This window comes from Amia ocellicauda, chromosome 16 (genome assembly GCF_036373705.1).
Source record: "Amia ocellicauda isolate fAmiCal2 chromosome 16, fAmiCal2.hap1, whole genome shotgun sequence".
Lineage (NCBI taxonomy): Eukaryota > Metazoa > Chordata > Actinopteri > Amiiformes > Amiidae > Amia > Amia ocellicauda.
The window spans coordinates 29002720-29026021 of NC_089865.1; the positions used below are offsets into that span (position 1 = coordinate 29002720).

At 39.9% G+C, this 23302-nt stretch overlaps 1 protein-coding gene across 1 annotated transcript in view; it reads left to right on the forward strand.

Moving 5' to 3' along the window:
• fam117bb (family with sequence similarity 117 member Bb) overlaps positions 1-23302 on the forward strand; it is a 91111-nt gene that overhangs the window by 20469 nt on the left and 47340 nt on the right. The window contains exon 2 of the mRNA XM_066688628.1: positions 1049-1200. Coding sequence (XP_066544725.1) covers positions 1049-1200 — 152 coding nt within the window. The remainder of the gene's footprint in view (positions 1-1048; positions 1201-23302) is intronic.

Here is a 23302-nt window from a genome sequence, read left to right on the forward strand (position 1 = left end):
TTTATTACAAGTTTACCATTCTCATATTTATTATTTATGTATTTATTAGCAGACGCCCTTGTCTAGGATGACTTACGAAATGTGTTTAAGGTCATTATTTTCACTTGAACAATATTCACATTGTTCACAATTAGCACACATTCAACTGTACATTTTCAGTCTTGTTGTACCAAGTGTATGTTTTTAGGTGATGTTGAGTAATTACAATAAATGTAGTTGAATGAATCCAGGGAGCTGTTGCTGGTTTGTTTTTGTTCAGTTTTAGGTTATCGCTCTGAGCTGATTGCAGAGCTTTGTCAAGTAGGTAACAATGAGTGCACTTTGAACACTCTCTGTGGGATGACTAACGTATGTATGTACAATACAGGCCTGTTGTATAGGGTTTGGAGTGCATAAATATTTTTGTTCCACGTGTGTCCAAGCCAGGAGTTATCAGTCTTTTCTGGCTGAATTACCCCTTTTATATAGATCTCTCTCAGCTGGGACTCAAACCATATCAATATAACACCTATCAGTCTAATATTAATGATCCAATACTCGTAATTTCGTCATGACATTTCCAACGATAAGTGTGAAAACTCCCTGCAATCCCTGGATCCTAGTGTGGGCACCAATGTAAAGAAGGCAACTAACTACAGTTTCTTGTAGTGTATGATTGCTAAATACTTTAATCTTTCAATTTTTTCATGTATCAGTGTCAGTTTGAGAGCGGCTGTCCCAAGATCTGTGGTTACTTATCGTGTATATGGTCATACGGAAGGTTATCCGCTCCCAGATCCAGGTGTTCGTGGCCCCCCGGCTCGGTGCAGGCTGTTTAATGTGCAGAGCAGATAGGGAAGGCTGTACTCCCGCTGTAATGTATGTGCATAAATCCGCAAGATGAAAGGGGTCCTATGCTTACTGGGAGAACTACACAATGGGCCTCCTGAACAGTTTCTTCAAGGGCTGGCTGACGCATGTGAACCCATCAAAGGTGAAAAGCAGCACACAGTTTTAGCCGCTCTATAATTAAATTGGTTTCTTTCCTCCCTCCCCCATTTCTCAATAGAAAGACCGCGGCAGCCCTCCGTCACTCCCTCCAATAACAATATCCGCCGGACCTCCTCTCTGGACACGCTTGCCGCGCCCTACCTCTCAGGACACTGGCCACGGGACAGCCACGGGCAGTGCGCACCCTGCATGAGGGACAAAGCCACACAGGTACGGACCCAGCCCGGTTACACTCTCCCATGCATGTCACAACAGCGCCTTCTTCTCCCTTCCCCTCCCTCCCTGCCTTCTTTTGATGCCTCTCTCGCTGCACAGCTACATATGTGCAAGACAAGAGTGAGTGGAGCATATTAACCTGCCACAACAGCATCGATTTCAATGCTCTCTGACAGGTGGGCTAACCAGTTGATGTCTAAATATACATGTATTTTATTTTCATACATCTGTACAGGATGTAATAAACACGTGGGGAGTGATATTTCCCAAACTGCACTTTGTTTCAGAGTGTCTAGTCTCCCTAAGGTGCTCACAGCAGGAGCTCTACATCTGTATCATTCCTGCCCCAGACTGGTGGAGGTTTCTAGAGAATGTGAAGACTTCTTGTTCAGCCATATTCATAAATCTTTAACTGTCACACTGAGTGAACACCTGTTTTTCTCTAATGAGGAAAAATACTAAGAATGTGGGCAAGTGTCACAAGGATCTTTTAAGGGTGCTCGTCTAACCCAAGCTAATTAAATGTTTCTTTCTTTAGTTTCTGCCATTGGGCGTTTGCTTTTCATCATTTAAAAAGGCATGGTAAACCCAATAGGGCATTAAAGCTTAATGGATATGGCCTGTTGAATCTAACAGTGTCTGCCTTGCTCTCTCCATTTTCAATTATTTTATCGTTGAACATGTATAACAGGGCTCAGAGCGCTGCTTCTGTGGTTTTTAACACAATCCTTTCGAATGAAACAGCCTGCTCTTCAGTCACTATGATTTTATTCAACCTAGCCTGAAAGGAAAACTATGCAACTTCTGCAGGTCCTCAACAAGTCTCTACAATACCACCCCGAATTCATATTAACCTGGTACATTGAGACAAATGTATTTATTTGTAGGGTTACTACACTGTGCTAATAAACAAGTAAACAAATAAATGTCAGCACACACTTCTACTGTTTTTACAGGCCAGTTTATATTATACCAGGCAGTATTTCCAATCAGTGTTGAAGTAGATTAGTTTGCAAATCCAAACACCCAGCACTTTCCTTCATGAGCCGAAGGAGCTGAGCTGAAACGCACCGTTGTCCATATGAAAACTGTATTCAAGTCTCATTTCCACTGCTCCACCTGAACTAGTGACATCTGGCTGCAGTGCAGAGCAGACAGTCGAGACAATCTGCGGTACAGTTCAGTAAACAGTATGACCATAATAGCCATATCTGCCATAACATGCAGTGGGAGTTATTTTACAGTTGATAAGAGTTTTACAACAAGGCTGATCCTTTCTGTATGTCTGTGTGTGTATGTCTGTGTGTGCACGCATGCTTTAAAACCTGTTTATTAGGAGGTCAGTAAACTATGAACTGCAAATGAGTATTTACTTATTGTGAGTTGGAATGTCTCCCGATACTATGGTAATTGCATCATTCGACTGCTGTGCAATCCTATTGACACTGTGCACAACAGGCAGAGCTCGGGCAGCCAAAGCCACATTCCCGCCAGCCGCAGCACAGCACACAAATGTCATGGGCACCTCCATTAGGATTCCAGGAAACACTCCCAACTCACGCAGCCAGCACCGCATTTACCTCCTAGTCTAATGCTTTACATTATCTTACTGTGGGATTCACTTGACAGTTTGGTGTTAATATCAAATGGAGATGTTCACTATTGACTTTTGAATTACTTAAACACGAATGCTGGTTGTGGAATAGTTAACCTTGATAAGTGATGTGACATTTTGTAGGCTTCATTTTGGGACACTGCCCATTTGTTTAAAGGAGAAATGTTTATCAGACTGGTCTGCTAGAACTGACTGATGTACAGCCCTGCGGGTTGGTGAGTTTTGGGGAAAAACAATCTTTGGGGTTACATAAACTGTGGCCACACTTGCTTTCATCAAAGGCTTGAGAGAAAAAGGAAAACCTCCCACGTTTTATGAATGATATGCGAGTCTGAGCCATTTGCTGCACCGGGAGGCTGTTACAGGGAGCTTCAGCGGCACTGCACTGCACATTTTTTCCGACGGCTTCTTCGGTTTCCTGTCTGTTTCGCTGGTACAAGCCCAGCTCTTCTTCAACAGGGCCATTTTCCCCTAGTGGTCTACCACACTGTTTGTTTTTGCTTTCTTCAGCTGTTGCTCTGGTAGAATTAGCTGTCTTGGCTCGCTAATCCAACTTTAAACTATTTGCTCTTGCAATCATCCACTGTTTTCTATACTGCTCAGCCAGGGTCTCTTTCTTCAGGGTGGAGAAACTAGTTCTCAGAGAACAGAAGTCTCCACTGTGGCCCTTGTTCTCTTCTGCGCATAGATGTGATGTGTTAATTAATATCACTTAATAGGTACATATCTGGTGATAGGTACAATGGGTACTGGGAATTTTGTTAAATACCTTTTGGCCTCATATGTTAAGTGTAATCAACATTTTTATGTTGAACCAAAAAGCAGGAATGTAATTTAACTACAATACAGGATATTTTTTACTGCAAGAAAAAACCACACTACTTGGGGCTGCAGCATCCTTCTTGTTAACACCACATCACTCATACATCTTATATTCACATTTGTTTGTCAAGGTAAATGTGATTAACCTCTTTGAAATGGACATAGGCAGGGCAATGGGTTTGAAGTAGGTTGGACAGATCTCTGTTTAGATTGTGCTTTATAAAGTCAAAGTCTGTTTTTGTCTTGTGTGTGTGAAGGATTTTGTAAATAATTGTGTCCAACCCTCCAGCAAATACCAGTAATGCTTCACTGCAGAGACTGTGGTGAGGGAATATCCTGCTTTCATATCCGACCCAAATCTGAGGCCCTGTCAGTGCTGATGGTACTAAAGATCACTTGGTACTTTTGAGGAGGAATTTTGATAACCCTAAACAGGGCAGCAACAGAACAGTGACTCTATAATTGTTCTGTCTGTGATGCTTTGCAGAAAACAGGCCAGCTACTTCAACCTGGTCCAGAATACTGGTTTTCTAAGCAAAATAAGGCATTCTTGCCATGTCTGGGTTTCATTGTTGTAGTTAATGTTTTGTTTTTTAATTAATCAGTGCATATTGATGAGTTTCATACCTCAAAGCCTCCAGGTAAATGTGACTGTGTGTTACAAGCTTGATGAGAAATTCCAGTGCTTAATTCTGCACTCTGCTAACAGGAATGAGACCAAGGAATATGGCAACTCAGACTGCAGAATGTGGAAGACATTTACTCAGTAGGGCACTTAGCCAAAACAATTGAATAGATCTGTCGGACATCAGTTGCCATAGAGCTACACACTCCTGGTAACCAAACAAATAACAAAATATCCCATAATAGGCATTTGATATGGCAGTTTCCTTTAAAAGAAAATAAACTAAAATAGTAAAGGGGCAGAAAATACAGTAAAACAGATCAGGCACACTCATGGTACATCACAACAGGGCTCTCCTACAGTCTCTCAAAACTTACTCTTGGAATATGTCAAAAGTGTGTTTACACTGCTGTATGACAAATTTGTATCAAGGTGAACAAAGGCACAGTAGTTGCGATACCTAAACATTTACTTATTTTTTCCCACAAGTTTGCTTTTACTTTACACTGCTGTGGTGAGGCTCTCTGGTAATTGTGCATGCTCTTAATTCTTCTTGCATGCGTTTTCAATTTAAACTCTAACTGGGATTCCACTTGCACCTAAAAACAAACCATTTACTCTTTTGCCAATGACACTCTTTGCATTGATTTACAATTTCTTGTGTAATAGACTGCAGATACTGCAGGCACCAGTTCAGATCTTCCAAACTCTTGTTCTTGTTCAATAATTGTATTTCCAAATAATATGAAAGATTCAGTACAATCAGGCAATAAGTAGCTGTTGTGACTGGCATGAGTAAAATACAATTTAATATTGAAAAAATATTACAGTTTTTTATAGTACAAATCATATGGAAGTCATGGAAGGGGCCACAAATATGTCAGTATCCAACCCCACACCCAGTTGATTTGGCTGCCTGTATAACTTTCATCTTTTCATCTTTAGTATTCCGTTATTCTGTAACTGCTTTATATTAAAATACAAAAATAAAAATCCATTAATTAACAAATAAAGTAAATATAGTCTGATATGATGTCAGAATATAAAAGGCTTTATTTTCTGTTTAAATAAGGCAGAATCAAGAATCTGACAGTGGGTGCAGCTTGGGGATATTCATCAAAGACTAATCCTGGTCAGACATGTAGCTTTGGTCAGCATTTCACAGATGACTAATAACAAGCTTTACACACCTAGCTAGGTCTGTTAGGCTCATCTGAACGAGGACTACAGTGAATGAATTGAAGAAGAAATTAAATTATGATTTTGGTTACATTGCCTATAGGTATTGTTTTAGACTTCTTGTTTATGACAAAACAATTTCCCTGCCAGCATGTGATGTTTAACATGGAGCTTTATCTTGTTGGAAGTGAACTTCAGATGGCGTTGTAAAATCTACCATCGCCATTGTTCCAACTCATGGAATCGTCACACAAATACTGTGTGGTTTGTAAATCAGTTACTTTTGTTCTTCAGTTTCCCAGCTTCAGTTATGTGCTATGCTGCTGTTGTTATTCAGAATGGCTGAAGAAGAGCAGGGCTGTCTTTCATAAGGTGCCCGAGTCTTTAAACTACTCTGCACTGCACTATTCAGGACTGCATCATCTTGTTTAGGGTTGTCACAGTATAGAGGCAAGCTCACATAAGGCACTTTTAGTACCCATAATATGTACCTGTGGTAATGTGCCGGCTATTTAAAGAGCTCAACACTATAGTCAACCCCACCACGGTGTCCCCAGTGCATTAGCTTGTCGGATTTGACTGTTTCCACATGCTAACTGCATCTGGTATCTTTCTGTTGCAGTGGATGTGTTATGATGCTAAAGCTCTTCTCACAGCGAACAGCGAACAATGGGTTTCACCCTGAAATATCTATATTATTATTATTATTATTTCTTATTTCTTAGCAGACGCCCTTGTCCAGGGCGACTTACAAAATATCTAAGCAGGAACTGCAACCGAGCATGGGCTAATGTTTTAATACAAAATGCAGCAGGTGAAAATGTACGCAATACACAGAGTTCAATATACTCTGCTTTACTAGAAATGAGGCTGGTATCATTCCAGAAGAGTGGTGTAGAGAAACAGGTGCTGATAGTAGCCCACCTGTTAGTTCAGGAAACCCACATTAATGGACAGTGAGGGGAAGAACCTGTAGCCAAGTTCTGTACCAAAGCGTTTAAAAATAGAACAAGGATGGGTGCATCTAACTACCACTGTAGTTCTGCTCTCAGTTATGTGTACTGAAGAAATGGCAAATCCCCGTTAGCCATTTAGAAACCTTGTGGTTCTCATCAGTTTTCCATTGCGGCAGGTAGAGTGTAATGGTTTCTACAGGGTCATGCTGCACTGTGGAACTGTTTACACCATAGCTCCTTTGTTTTTATGCCATTTTATAAAGATTTCATATTTGTATTTACCCGTCTTTATTTGCCAGAATGACTATAATAATCTATAACATTTTATCCAAAAGAAAAAAGTAATTAGGTTTACACCATCCTAGGAAATATTGTATGTTGCTTTCTTTGTGTTTTGTTATATGTATTCACAGCCTTTGTCACACAAGCATATGTTGGCATAATACATAACTCCCGTACTGGCGTTCTTTGATAAATAAACAACAGTGCATTCTGGAAGCTATTCTTGTAACACTCTGATTTATGTCTTTGTTAAAACATGTGAATTAATTAATAAATTAGTCAAGCCTCATGGTTTCTGCGTTTTTATGAAACGCTCAGGTGTGCATTGGCCAAAAGGGATCGGTAAGTTGCATAGTGCAGATGTGTGGGGGTGTGCGGTGAGGAAGGCTGCAAGGCAAAGCGTTACACGTTCAAAGTGAGGGAGCGGGGGAACACGTTCTTTGGTTCTTCAGGTGGCCGGCCTGCACCCATCAGCACTGCTGGGTCTACGGTGCTACACATACACGTTGTTGCTTTGACCGTGTAAATTATGTTGCGTTACTTTCAATAGTCCGGGTTGCATTCATTCTAGGGGCGTGTCTGTGAGCTGCGCTATTGCCTGGCTCGGAGCTGTGTTGCCATGGAAACTGTCTTTGGCATCTCTCTCTTCCTTGCTACCTGATGGCCCAGAGGCAGGCAGTCTTCTCTGCCTGCCCCACTTGTCTTAGTGAATTTTAACTTGCAGCAGAGGGGCCTATTCACAGAGACCCCTTTTGCTGTATGTAATATGACTTTGTCTCATTGATTGCTAACCAGCTCCACCCCCCGTTCTCCTGTCCAGCTGTGTTGTCCAGTGCTAACCGCTACTAGAGACCAACTGTAAAACTAAATAGTGTTCATTCTGAAAGTGTTTGTGCATTCACCTTCTCCAGATTATACACTGAACCAACGGTTATTGTGGCCAACCACTTGGCTCTCAGTGAACAGTCCCAGTGATAGTGCAGCCCTGAACTGTGAGGTGAGTTAGCCAGTGCTACACCGTCACACGCAGTACTGATCTGGAACTAAACCGGGACAAAGGCCACCAGTCCCTCCAGGAAGGTGGGGTCTGTGTTTCAGAGCACATTGGCCCATGCTGGGGGGGAAGAGGACTAATCTATAAGTGCCACATGATCACAATGTTCCCTGAATTGGTACACCTGCTTACAGTCCCACCCGAGGTGTTTTTCTTATTATTAATTTATTAGGTTTCTTTCTTTGTATGTATTTGCTTGGCTGCATGAATATTGAGATGCTGGCTGGAGCCCATTGTAAAGACTGAACCTGTAGGTGTGAATTAAACCTAAAAACACCCCTGTCACATGGGTAGCAGCTTTCTGTAAGATAATTGAATCTGATGCCTCCTGGGCCTGTAGCCATGTGCTGAATGAGGCCAGTTCTGGTCTAAAGTCAGACTTGCTGTGACATGTTTTGTATTGAAAGTGTTGTTGTTTTTTTTTACTTTATTACATTTGCTATCTAAGCACCACAAATACTTTGTTTATCTTTTAAGGTGTGTTTTCTAGTTCTTCTGGTATATTAACATTTAAAAAAGTCTTCACTCCAAATGTGAGATGGTGTGAAGTATGTGCACAAAAAATGCATAAATAAACACATGATTTGTTAAATACACATTACCCACATGCTGCAAGAGTTGCAGCTGTGTTTTTCCTTCATAAAGAAAATTTAGCTTTTGTGTGGAAGTTCCCTAAAAACTAAACAAGATATTTTTTGCTGCTTGTGTATTTTAAAGTCTTAAGTGAATTTGCTGTTGGCAGACTTCATGGACAGAGCTTTATTTTATATGGTGTACGACAAGAACCTGGTTAAATAATATTTCTTCTCAGGGAAATTCTTTGCCAGCTATTCACATCAAGGCCTTCGAATTAACAGAGAAGCTGGAAGACTCCGGAGAGATTGGCAGAAGGATCTGCCTCCATACAATCAAGCACGTAAATAAATACAGTATGCTCACAGCATAGCAGAGCTTGAAATTCAAGACCATTCATGAAGGTTAAGATCTGGCTTGCCTGTGCAGAAAACAAATATTTCTTCCATCTCGGCTCCCTGCATTATGTATAAAAAAACGAGTAAGCCAGCATGCTCTCCAAGGGCAAAGCAAACAAGGAGCAAGCGAGCAATAATTGAATTGTATGTCTGATGGATTATGCTAATTTCAAAGGCTCATTATGAGGAGTTGGTGCTTTCTATTTCCACATGAAAGGTGGCATGGCGGGCTCCCGGGATGCCAAGGCGGGTAACTGTGGATACGACACTGCATAAGAGAACAATGTGGGTTACGCCGAGTGAGTGACAGCACACCCAGCCAATTCATTTACTGTCAGGGGAATGGAGCAAGGACCTCTTGCAGGATAGGTTGAGGTTTGAGTGGTGCAGGGCATATCGTTTGTAAATCAGGGCATGGGTCAAAGCTGTTGCCATTTCCTGCTGTGATTTACAAAGCAGCTTCTCCATAACGGGCCGCAGTGATTTCATCTATAGGTTTAAAATCTCTTGGACCCGTGTGGAGAAACACATTTGTAATTTTACTACTATTTAGTAGTAGTATTGTTTTCTTTTAGTTCTAGTTAATTGTTTATTTGGATTCAAAACATAATTGCAAAGTTTGTCTTTGACGTTACTTGGTAGTTCCCAACACCCATCAAGAGGCAAACAATTTTGACAGGCCTGCTGTGACTCTCCAAAGGCTTTTGCTTTACAGTTGTTCCCTGATAACGATATGTAGGTCCTCCACGCTTTAATTTCATACACATGAGTCACAGGAATAAAAATAAAACGTGAGACTGATATGAAGGTCTTACACCTTTTGTGGTTTCATGTATTTTTAAATTGCCACTCTTTACAGGAAGCATGCTTTCCCGTTGGCATTTCTGTAAGTGTTTTATGACCACTGCAATAAATGTTTTGAATGGACCTTTTCTTGACAGTTTTATATTTGTAGTAAAGTATATTATATTTTTAACTAAACTAAGTGCTAATGAACAAATGTCATTGCTGTACTGTAGCATTTGGTGGTTTGGGATACTGCTGCCATCAACTTTTACAGCAGTCACACTCATCCTACCTGAAGTTGGAGAGTTCACACCTGTCATAAACAGCCTGAACCTAAAAACTGAAAAGGCCACCTTTTCCGCACTGTTTATGAAGCCCATTGAGCAGTGTATCTAGTGATAAGCAGTCCTGTGATTATCTTGAAGGACATTAGAGGGATCCAGAATAGTGTCTTTTGAAGCTTGCTGTGGTGTTGTGGGTCAAGACATGTCTGACTGGACAGCCTGGCAGTGCACACTGGAGGGAGATCTGTGACAAGACCGTCTAATGAAGTGAGCCGCCTGAACCGTGCTTTTGAGGAATGAAAAGAACACTGGCAGCACTCGCGCACCAACTCTTTCCCCCAACCATCAGCAGAGGTGCACTGTCTCCAGACTAGTTTCTGTGTGGTGGTGTTTGTTCGCTCTGTGCGGTGAGAAACGACCCCTGACAGGCTTATGTAGCGACTTGCCTGAATTTCAAAGATTTAGCTCATTATAAAATTAAGATATATTTTGAGTCCAGTTATTAACCCCAAGCCGTCTATAGCTGCTTTCACACTACACCATCTAATCCTGGATTGAGTGGACCATGGTGTCCCTGGGGTGACTCACCCCTGAGTTCAGCCCTGCTTGCATTGACAATGACCTTGCGCTATACAATACAGGGGTTACGATTCACATGAACATTTTTCACCCTGAGGTGAATGCTTCGTCCCAAGTTGGAAATCTCAACCCTGGTCTCTTCAGAGTTTTGTTCAGGTTGAAAAGGACAATGTGAAAAGTTAGATTTTTGACCCAGGGTCACCCCGGGTTTAACTGTCTAGTGTTAAAGCTGCTTATGTAGGGTAATGCTGCGATCATGGCTTAGCAGCAGGCCATTTCACTGCCCTTTGTTACTCAAAGGTGTCAATTGGCCATGTGTTTTGATTGAATTTATGGAGAAATTTCTCCAGTTTGTCAGGTATCCTCAAATACCAACTCTACTTCCTCAGCTTTACCCCCTGGCATTGCAGCAGCTGCACAGCAGTCTTTTTTGTTGCATCTCACAGGCTTTGAAACACCTTTATTTGTTAAATGAACCACATACCTGGTCATTTAAAGGCAGCCAAGCTGTAAATTAACCAGTGCTTTGGAGCTGGAGCAGAACTGGAGCAAGGACAATGTTTAAGGACAACACGCTGAAAGCCTCAGATGGGAATGTTGGGAAGAAAATGGTATGGTTTTGTCGAATTCTACCTGTCTGCATTTTTATCAATGTTATCTCAAAGATGGTCCTTTCTTAATTTAACACAATTCTTCAGGATTTTAAGTTAGTTAGAAGTTAATATTGATATTTTAATTATTTTCAATTTTGAATGTATGTTATCCCAGTTAGCACATTTTTTTAAATAAGTTATTAATTATGTATTTGAGGGTGTGAGGGTTGGGGTGCACTTAAAAAACATGCTTCCTCCGTGAAATAGCATCTTGTATGTTGTTTGTCATATATTGCAAGGCATTGTCCAAACAAGTCAGCTTTATTCTAACAGAAATGTCACTCTAATTCAGATTGTACTGACTTCACAATGGAAACATGCAAAGTGTGGGGGTGAAATGTGTCCATCTTGTTGCATCTTTCCATTCCATTATGTTCACCTCCCAGAAGTGGTTACATAAGAGTATTCTGGGCATGTTCTTCTAATAATCTGCAAAAGGCAGTTTGAGAAAAAAAGGAAAAAAAAACACTCCCGTGATAAAGACTTGTTTTCATCCTTAATCTTCTCTTAGCACAGTTGTTCTGTAACTTCCACAGTAATGCAGTCATGCCTAGGAGCTTTGGAAAGTTAACAAGTCAAGAATGCTCAGTCTCTTATTAATGTTGCAAAGCTTTTTTTGTTTTTTTGATTAAACTTCCATAAGAACAGTCATTTCAGGTGACTCTTAGAGAAATTTGATTTGATTAATTAATAATTAATTTGATTTGCCACTGAATTTGCACAGTATACATTTCCGCACTAAAGAGAAGTCAAGTGGGTTGAAGTTAATTGCTTGCAATGCAGGTTATAGTTGGAAGCAGTTGTGTTTTAATGCAAACAGAACCCCACTGCTGACATAAGTGGTTGTTCATGAAAAGGAGGTGAGGGACTATTTGTCCAAATTTGGAGGTTCTTTTATGTAGCAGTTTGGTACAGGTGTTTTAGCATTTAGTTTAATTGTTTATGTAAGTACTTGAGTTCAGATTGGGTAATCTTTGCTCTTAATGTGCTTCAGGGTTTTGTGCCAGAAAGTCCCAAACAGTGCTATAAAAAAATACTATTGTACTTTTTAATCTTGTAGAGAAGGGATAAAGGAAAATATTTCGGTGGGGGGAGAAGGGTATGAGCAATTCTTTCATGTAATGGTGCCATCGCTGTAATATTTGTCTTTGGATGAAGGTATGTTTAAATGCATTCCTTTATTAGTCATTCAGTGACAGGCTGTAGAATTCATCAGGGCAAATTGAACAGAAAGCTTCCAGGGCTGAATATTGTGTGTCTAGTGGGAGTATTAATTTACTGATCAATCAGCCCAATAACACTGTATAACTGTGATGGGATGTCTATTCAGTTTGACAATTTGACAGCTGTTAGTATTTTTTGGTTTAAAAAGAAATCAGGTTGCATTTTTTTTTTTTTTTTACTAATTGTGTCTGATGTGAGTGTTAAAAAAATAAAACAAATCAGTTTAAGTTTTTCCCACCACATTGCATCACATGTCACTTTTGGCTAAAAGAGCTTATTCTACTGTTAAGGTGGAGGAAAGGAAATGGAGGAGAAATTAGTCCTGGCAAAGATGAGGCATCAATCCTGTTTATATGAAAGGGAAAAAGCTGGTGCACTGTGCATGAATCTGAAATGCCTTTGGCACAGCCAGCAGACCCCTTGGGAATAACAACAAACATGCATGGCAGTGGTGGCTCTGAGGGCACCTCTTGAAAGGGCAACATATTGGGGTTGAATTTTTAAACTGCAAGTGGAAAACCATACAAGCGTGTTTTAAAGCTGACACTTTTTGATTCTATGGTACCACAGGCTATACTATGGTCTATTAGTAACTCCTTGCTAAATCTTCAGAATTAAGAATCTCTTTCAAGATTATTTTTATAGAAAACCTTGCATTACCTGGTCTGTGGCAGTTTCTGAATACATGTTTGCTTTTGTGTAGCATATGGGTCCACAAAGAGCAAAATGTGTCACCTCCCTCCCTGGGACTGAAACATCTGAAGATCATTTTTAGATCACTGCTTAGCCCTGTTGTACAATATTTACATGGTAAGAGTTGTGCTTTAAGTTAGAAAAGTTTTTTTTAATATACAATATAATTTTTTTAATAGTTTAATATATTATGCATTCATTTATTTGTATTGTGTGTGTATCTGTTTTGTTTTTCTTCCAGTAAATCGACCAGCCATCTGTTCCTCTGTAGTTGGCTAAGTGTTGGCCCAGTGTCACGAGCACCAGTGGTATTGAGGACATTCTATTGCCTTTTACCCGTTTTAATAGAGCTTTTTATTTCTCTCGGCAGAGGCTGTAGAAATCTTAAACTTATGGAAATGAGGAAATGCTCTCTGATGGCCTGACATAGCTGGGACTGCAATGCTTGTTGACTTTACAAGCACAGTGAGTTACTTCCTGTGAAGTCACCCCATTTAAACGGATCACCACCAGGCCACTGTGACTCGCTCTCTCCTAGTTTCCATAAGTACAATGATAAGACAACAGTAATGTTCTAGGTTCTAATTTGCTTGTGATGTTGTGATCAATGGACACGTCAAAATGAGAAAACGCAAGCAAGCCTGCGATGCGCCTCAAAGGAGTAGACTCATGTATAGGCAAAGACATCATTAAATCATTTGAGATTCAAGAAGTCTTCGATTGGATAATTTGTCTTAAAGTGATGTGAAGTGTAGATTTTTTTTTTTAAATAACTCCAAGTGAAATGTCAAGATACTAGATACTAGCTGTTCTCCAATTCCTTTGTCTTGTTTCTTTTCTTTCAACTAAAGATCTATGGGACTGGTTTGAGGGGAACTGCCTTTGAGTCAGCTCTGCCTCATTCTCCACCCATGCTGTGACATTACAGCAGAGTAGATTGCCTGATTCTGTGATCCCTGCATGTGGTGTAGACATAGGAGCATTGTTTGATCAAGGTGTGACCTTTTAGGAAAAAATATGTAAATTAACTTAAGGAGAGGAAAACTAGGCATGAGTGTTAAACTCAGACCACCCTTGAGCAGAGGGAACTGTGATAAGGGATTGAAGCAGGTGATAAACAGTGGAACAGGTAAACTTCAGATGGGATTAGCTAAAGCAGGACTTTTGGAGCCTCTGCTGGGGAAAGTGCTGGACAGTTAAGTGGATGCTTGTATTAACGTGTGGTGTATAGATTTCAAACTGAAAAAAATAATAATACAGGTAGGCAATTGCAAGCATTAATAAACATATATCTTAATTAACCTTTATGATTTTGTTATGTTTAAGTTTACCATATCCCTGTATTCTGTGGAAACTAAATGCAGGAACTGCCTTGCTCATCTGTTCCCCATCATCTATCCCCTCCTCCATTATCTGCAGAGAGGAAATAATTTATTTCTTCAAATCTGTTACTCCAACTCTTGCCATTCAACACTGGAATGTGTCCAGGTTCCCTTTTCTGGCCCTAGTCTTTAGCATCTAGCATCTTTAGCATTTGTAGGTTTTTTTATGACCTGTCAATAAGAACCGATTTCTGCTTTCCAGTTGTAGTCTAAACAGGGCATTGCATAACTTTCAGAGAAAAACGCAATCTTGAGAGATGCTTAAAAAGGATGGATACAGTGTTGTACATGTATTAGTAGCATGTTAATGTTTCAATGCAACCCCATATCTGCAAAAATGATAACAAAAAACATATTACATTTATGTTTTTTCTGAATTAAAACAAGCAGTTCATAAAAAATAAAAATAAAATAAACCCTCCATTGGCAATGTGAAAAATCTCTCCAGGCTTGGCAAGCAAGAATTTGGCAATGGCTCTGAATCATAAATGCCTTGCTTGCAGTGTTTTTCCTCTTCCCACAACGATGCAGATTAAAATCAGGAACCCAGGAGTATGTGGCACAGGGGGCTTCTAGTTAACCTAGTTTCTTAAAAAAAAAAAAAAAAAAAAAACTTTCTTTAGTCGTGTCTCTGTATTTTTTCCCCTGCTTTGCCCTCATTTACTGGTTCATCCCACTGTTACAACCTTGACATGAAGAAGACCGGAAATCAGTTTGTGCCACCTTCTCATTGTCTTTGCAAGATCCTCTTTTTATCTTCTGGTAATATTCTTTTTACCTTGGGGCAATATGTCTTTACTGGATCCACAATGAAAGGCAGTCTACAGCTGGCAAAATGCAGCATGTAACAGTTTGTCTTCACTCAGAGTCAAACATTTTCTGCAGCTAGTGTAAAGCTTCCCAAACCTACCCAAAGCTTTCGTTTAGGCTCACTGTGCACGGCTGGCAGAGAATACACCTGGAACTTGAAATGCTTGCTTTTCCAAATCCTCTTTCTTTAGCTTGCACTGGAAGCCTTTAAGCAAACTTTGTGGTTGTGGCTTAAGATGAGGTCAAACACAATAAGTGAGTTTTTTATTTTTTTCCCCATTCTTAATAGACAGGAGGTTGAGAAATGTCTGGTCTACATGTTAAAAACCTGAATGTGTCCTTGTGTAAACAGACCTTATTAATCCAGGATTTTGCTCAGTCATTCTGAATAAAAAGGCATCCAGAACTTTTTTCTTTGTAGGAAATAGTTTAAATAGCTGCTGGTGTGGGAGAGTAATAAGTTAGGGTTGCTGCAGCTTCTTCATGTGAAATGCCTGATGGTGACAGCTGCTCATGATTTTGACGTTCAGTGTGACAGTAGAAGAGACACTAGTACTGGCTTCCTTTCAGGCAGGGAACTCTGTTTAATAAGATTTCAATACAATCTGCATACCTTTTGGTTTTACTGATGTTTTTATTTGTTTTTTCAATATTAGATGTTAATTCTGAGGCAAATAAAAGTTTTTCATCACCAGTTGCAAGACCTGAAATTTTATTTTGTGATCAAAGTGTAAGCCTGCTAAAATCCATATTTCATTGAGCAGAGATGCAAACTGTTGTATGCATTGAAATTATAAAATAATATTGGAAAACCATGAGGCAGTTTTGTAGCACAGAAAAAGTCGTCACACTTTAAAATAATGGACACCAATTCTTAATGAAATTATATATGATAGTGCAGTGACTTGCCTGGCCAAACAAATGTGTAAATGCCAAAAAATGAAATTACTTTAAAGCACAAACACACATGCTCCATCCACCACTCGTTCACCATGGCTACAAAAAACAAACCAAGCCCCTCCTAATAATTTTAGGGACTGCACTAGTTCCCCTTTAAATTTAAATATTAAAGAAGCACAGGTATAAGATTTGTGATTTGCCTTTAATGATGGATGTTGCTTGGCTTGACACCAGCGCACTCCAGTTTTGTTGGCAGTGTGGCCCTGCCTGGTACAGTTGCCATGGTCTCACTCTGGCATGTGGAGTTATCTGTCAGGGAGAGGAGCGGTTTGTGTCTGTGGACATCTCAGGGCCTCACACTTATGCCATGCTGGCACAGCCCAGCACTTTGACCTCTGGAAATGAGCTGTGTCATACAAGCTGAGGGGAACAAATTCAGGGTCATATCGTTAAGGCACTTTGACCTTTGACTGATGCTCTGTAATTATTGGTTCAGACCTTTGCATGAGTCCCAGCACTAGAGTAGTTTTGCCCTGACCTCTCCTGTATCAAGTTATAAGTGTGTTTGGAAGGATTTTCATTTGTTTCTTATTAGCCTAATTTTATATATTCCAGTCATAACAGCTTCTGACTTCTTGGAACTCATTGTGATGTAGGAATTGTATTGGGCAACCTTTAAGAAGATACAAAGAAAAACAAACTTTTAATGTGTTAATGTTTCTCATTCTCCTCCCTAATGAAGAATTTGCAGTTTAAATGTCACCTGACTCCCATTACCCAGAGGTTTATACCAACTGAGTGTCTGCAGTGACTTAATTAGTAATTAAGTGTGTTTAAATAAATAAACAGTGATGTGAGGGTTTCTTTGAGAAAGTATTATAGAATACTAATTACCTGGTTTCTAAAATGTGATCTGATCTTATACAATAAATCAGTAATTAGAACTTTTGGAATATTTTAATAAAAAAATAAAAATAACTGCCCTTTTAACGTGGAAGACTGATTAGTTTTCTTTCTGTACCTGTTTATCTGTTAATCAGCTGAGTTTTTTGTGGTGAGTTTTATATAAAAGTCAAGCAGTCTTTAATCCGAGTATGATGTGTGGCACACGTTCTTATGCACTGTGACAAAGACATAAAATAATATGCACACTCACACCATTTGTCCTTAAAGAATAAATGATAAATTGAATATTTAGTGATTCTCATCCAATTCATAGAATTTCTAAGTCTATTAAATAATCTAAATATAAGTTACAGAAGGAGGAGAAGTTACTTATTTGAGCACAACTTCAATTCACTTGAATTCAGTTGGTGGTTGTCATTCTAAATCTGAGACTTTGGCTACATTGGATTTGTTCTACTCTTTTGTTTGCCTTAATCTTTACCCATGAAGTAGTCATTCAAAAATGAAGTATTTTCATTCCTCCACTGCAGCTACTGTTTTGCGTATACAGTGGTTGACCCCAAACAGTATTCTCAAAATGGGTTTGTTCTGGAGTTTGGTTCACACACAGCTATCATCGTTTGGTTACTGTCTGCAGTTACTTAAAACGTTTTGAAGTGCAGATCCTCCGCCCAGAAATCTCTCTGATTTGTAGGCTATGCTTAGCCTTGAGAGTGTCACCATTCATTGCCAGAGTTGTGAATTGTCATCTCTGAAACTGAGGAGACCTTCTGCCTGGTAAACCTGGGGAAAACATTAGCCTATCTAATTTTGCAAAGCGAAGAAGCTCTAATTAAAGTAGGCCCTTGCTTTCTTGTCCTTTGTTGGCTGTGATTTTGCTGAGTATCTGACTTTACTCATAACTGGAAGGAAATTTCCTGGTCGATAGTGCTGAGAATCAGTCTTTGCTTTTATGCATGGGTGTCCGTTCCCTGGAGAACAGAGGCCTGAGTGGAGGAAAGATTTCCAAATTTAACACCGCAACATATTTAGGACAGAGTCTTTCAGAAAGAGAAACCGACACATCATTGGTCTGTACAGGCATCAGGATGTCTGCATCTTGCTACAACATTGCTTTCGAGGCACGCTTTTGGTCGTGTAATGACTAACCACGTGCAAGATAGCACATATATAAAACCAAGCTGATTCATCAGGAAGAGGCATTAATGCATGTTTCTTTTGGGGTTTCACCATTTTTCAGGTGAGATGTTAAACCAAGGACTCCCTGTGGCTATTAAAGATCTCATTGTGCTTTTTGAAATGATAGAGGTGCTAATCCTGATGTCCTGGCTAAATTCCCAGTTATGACTGGTAGTTTAGATATTGTCAGACTTTTTCCTCTTTCCTTCAAAATACCTCAGGGGCGTAGGTTTCAATTAATAATTGGGGGGGGCACTGTCAATATCAGGGGGGACACGTCCCTTACACCTATGGAGCCAGGCATACATAAAAACCAAACATCCCCCCCAAAAACCTATGCCTATGCCTCTGCCTCTGATGGCCTATCAAAACAAAGGCCTTTTTTCAGTTTGTCTGGGTCCGGCAATCAAATAAAACATGAAATTTCGCCACTAACTGATTTGTGCATCGGAAAGTGCAGTGTTTTTCTGTTTGTATTTTTTATTAGAAAAGCATCTCCAAAAACTAGAGATCTCCCATGTGCAAATGTCTGTGTTTGCAGCTGTCCTCACCCATGAACAGGGAAGTGCATCCGTTTCCACCAGATGTGGCTCCTACACACAGTTCTACTACACACACACACTGGTCTGTTGTCACTAAGTCCTGGGCTGGAAAATCCCTGGCTGGATGTTTTATTTGACACATTTTCCAAACGGTGTGAGAAACTCTGCACACTCGCTATCACTCAGACTGTAATTACCTTTGTATTAAAAACTTTGGAAACTGGTCTGCATGGTGTGACGCACAGGTTTTGATTGGAGAAAGATGTCGCTGGCATTGCTAAACTTATATTCATATGTTGGCAGACACCCCTTGTGTGAGAAGGAAATTGTTTATGGTTTAACAGTACATGGGTTGGGATTGGGTTGGGTTTGATTTAGTTTGTTTCAGCATTCCGTATATGCACCAGAATTTTCATCATTATTTTGAAGTTAACAAGTATTATTAGGCCCGTCAGTAAAATTAATTCAACTATTGGAACATTGTTAGAATTAAGAAGAATGTTATAGGTTTTTTTTTCTTGTTCAGTGGTAAACCTATGTTTGATGTAAGCTAGTTGAATTGATCCATTCTGTAACTACATTTAGGAAGGTTATTACAACATAAACAGGTTACCGAAATCAGAAATCAAAAGGTCTTTTCAGGGTTAGACAGTATCAAAATTCTGCTACTAATCCCTAAGAACTTTAATGTAAACTGTATCTATTGAAAAGAAAGTAATTATTGTATTAGATTTGATGGATATTATGACCTTTACTCGTCAATTGTTAATGACATCACTCTGCATTTACTGTCTGTCTAATCAAAACCCCATCCAAACCAGAATAGTTACATTAAATCTAAATACTGAGCAAAATGGCACTGGTGAATTTACTGTAAAATGTAGGCCATAGATAATCCAGGGTGAAATCAGGTATTTTTGTGTGTGGCATGTTAGATTAGTCCTACAACAGACTGAACATTTAAAAATAAATATAAAACTATTCTGAAGATGAAACGGAATCCACTTTTTCTTATACCCAAATCCATCACAAAGAGATTAAAGCTTTAGAAGATATTTAGAAGAGTTATGATCCGTTTCTGTTTTTACTTTTTAGCATTGCTAATGAAATGTCCCATTTGCAACAAGTCCTCACCAGAAAAACATTTATTTGTGGGAAAGATGCACAGACTTGACAAACAACTTGGTAGAATGAAGTTGCTTTCCAGCTTTGTTTACCAGTGTTGAGGCATTCCTGATATGGTGCATTGAAAGTAAGGATGTGTTTGAACTGGGAGCATCTGCACTGCTAGGGTTTGTGAGTAAGAATGTAAGTTATGGCCTGAGACGAACAGGCCTGATCAGACGAGTGTTACTTCAGAACACACTGCATCCTCCCTGCATAAGGGACTATAAGAGCAAATCAGGGAAACGCAGACAGACAAGAGCTCATCGATTGCAACTCACCCTGCAGGCTTTATATACTGCAGTGACCGAGTAAAACTGGTATAATTTTCCTATTGAGTAGTTATAAATAAATTGTTTTGTTTGAATGGACTAAATCATAAGACCTTGCATATATATACTGTGCTTCTTTTCTTTCCCAAATTACCCATGTTAAGCTTTCCATCAATACACCCAAAATATAAATATAAAGTATGGTGATTTCAAAGCCTAGCCTAATTTTCTCTTTCTTTCCACTCAGTCAGTGGACTAAGCTTCTGAGGATGCAAAACACTCCCTGGTTGCCGTTGTTCCCATGGCTCTCCATTTCATCCATCTTGCACCCATGAGGAAATCATATGTGAAGTTCCCTTTAGATCTCTTGAAGGGCATTTACTTATCTATCAGCTGTAGAACTGTTATCCTCCCCCATTTACAACCAGCTGGGGAATTGCCAGTCCCCTCTTCAGTGTGACACGCAGCGGAGCCCCGCAGTGAGGTGGAAGATCCCGAGAGACACACCCTCCTCTTCTGAGGATGGTATTGTCAGGCTCTCTTCTTGTTCTGTGGGGTTTCAGTAGGTTGGTGTCACAGTGATGAAGCTCAGAGCCGCAACCTGAGGCTTACGCACAGTGGGCTGAGAATCCCACCCCGCCCAGTTCAGCTTCTCCGCAGCAAGTTTCCTATTGGCCTTCTGCTCAACCTACCAGCACGATTCAATTAATGCTCCGTGCATCCCTAATTCCCAGTTTGTGATAATGATGAACTCACCTTGTTTTGTGTTGCTGTTGCTTAGCAATTAGCAGATAACACTGATGTTCTACAGTGTATCATAATTGCCGATAAAAAGAGTCCCTTCTAATAACACAAAACAATGTATAACAATTAGTTCAGTTCAGAGACTGATTATTAACTGATTTATTTATTTATTTATTTATTGCATGCTTGCGTTTTACGGCAGACTTCCGTTTTCAGTAATTACTTTTTCCCCAAAAGGTTATTTGAGTACCCTGGGATCATTTACTTAATAGATGGAGGAGATAACAGGTTGGCGAAACATACAGTTCAAGGCCACGGGCTATCAAGTAACTAATAAATGTGCATCTTTTAATACTAATTTTCTGTGGTCACTTTTGACGTTGCATTGCCGAATGTGACGTCACTTTCCAAGGCATTACCCAAAACAGGCAAGCCTTCAAGCCTCTTTTCCCAGCATGTTTTGAGATTAAATGTATGCACAAAGAGCATGAGTTTGGAAATAGAAGAACATAAATGATTTGTTTTCTTTTCCTGTAATCTTGTCTTAGGAGTGTGTAGTGAAATGTGTATATTTATGTGAAAGACAAAGCGCTCTTATATTTATTTTGAAAAGCAATAGTCTGTAACTAAGCAATGCACTTTTTTCTTAAGGCTGCATTAATAAAGCGCTCCCTAGTGATGTAAAGCATGGGATGACATTGCCATAGAACAAGCATGTATATTATCTACAGGTCGAACTGATGATACTCTTTTGCTCAGATATTGCAATAGTCCTGATTGGAATGAATATGAAAATGTGGCACAGCCGATGATGTTAATGTGAGGTACAATCCCACTGAGAAGACATGGAATTGATTGTGGTTAAGGATGAATGTGTGTGTGTGTGTGTGTGTGCACACTGTTTACTTCTAGTTCCACAGGCCAAAATATTGATGCACCATTGTTATTGCATTGAATTCTCATGAGAGGTCATGTTTCCTGCTTCTGATCTTCACATGCACACATTCACTGATGCAGTTCAGGTTATATCAGGTTATATTACCTCAGGTGGGATTCTTACTGTTACACATCCAAGCTTTGTAATTCTCTGCCAAGACCCCAAATTCTGAATCCCTTTTCAAATAAACGGTCAGGCATAGACTCTTCTCCTCCTCCTTCTGCTCAGTGCTGTTGAAGGTCACCCATACCAGGACAGGCTGTGTTGAAGTGAACCATGCCAAGGCCCTTAGCAGCAGCAGACTGTGTGTGGGTTCACCTGTGGGCCCAATCACAATGCACACACCTCTACTCCTCACATGCACTGTAGCCTTGAATATTGATGGCAGAGCCAGTACAGTAACACCACCTACACCAGCCCCAAGCCTCCAGAGTGCTTGTCAGGAATGTGTGAAAAGAGGCTTTATCAGGCCCTCAATCCGTGTGATTGATATCTGAGGAATCTCTGTTAGGTGCCAAAATGGTGACCAATTGCCAACTTTCAGTAGCTTCTTAAAGATGCAGCATCTTGAAGAATGCAACACTTAAGTTTACAAATGATAGAGAATTGATTTTTGTTTTTTCCATAATCAAGTGAATTTTTTTAGGTGGGGCGCATCTGAATCTGAATTTTCGCATGAACGCATCTGAATTTTCCAGAAGTCTACATTAGAAAATTCGGATTATATTTTGAAAACAAAATACTTGTCCTGTAAGTACCTTTTTAGAAAGATATTCTGACCGCTTGGTGCATGTTCCAACTGAATCTACTTTCGTACTCAGCCCACAGATGCAACTGCATACTCTATGCTTTATTGAACTCTAACAGCTGTAACTGGTTCATAATTTGAGGAGAGTGACCCAATTCCTTTTTACATATTTGTTTGACTTAGTGAGCCAACTTTACAATGTTCTTATGTCTTACCCAGCTCATAATGTAAAGAGCCCTATAAAGCCCACTACATTGTGTCTCCTCAGGCTAAAAGCACCCTTGTTAGTTTTAGTTTATGATGTCATTGTAGTTGGGACACTCCTACTTCTATCATTGGGAGCTAAATGTGTTACATGTTTTTCATGCCATCTCCCCTGTTGTGGAATAATGTTAATAATGGAGATTTCTTTAGACTGTAATTCCTCCTGCTCCAGGAAAAAGCAGTCAAAAGATTCCTTTCTTTTATAGATTATCTGAGTAACAAAGGACCACCCATGGAACAAATGTTAGGGTCTCCTTCTGCCTTGCATGGAGCAGAGACAGACACTGTAGTCCTACCATCATTCTCGGCTACAGTGCTTTTGCCACGCTAAGGTTTAGCCCTTGATTTTGTGTATTTATGATAGAGATCAGCCTGGGTCTTGGGGAAAACCATACCCTAGAGCAGTGTGGGGCAACACCTCCAGGCCTGGTCTCCACATGCTCGATATTTGCCTTTCAATTGGCAACAGAAAATGGGTTGATTTGAGTAATTAAGACTGGAGGTGGAATGAAAACCAGAATGCTC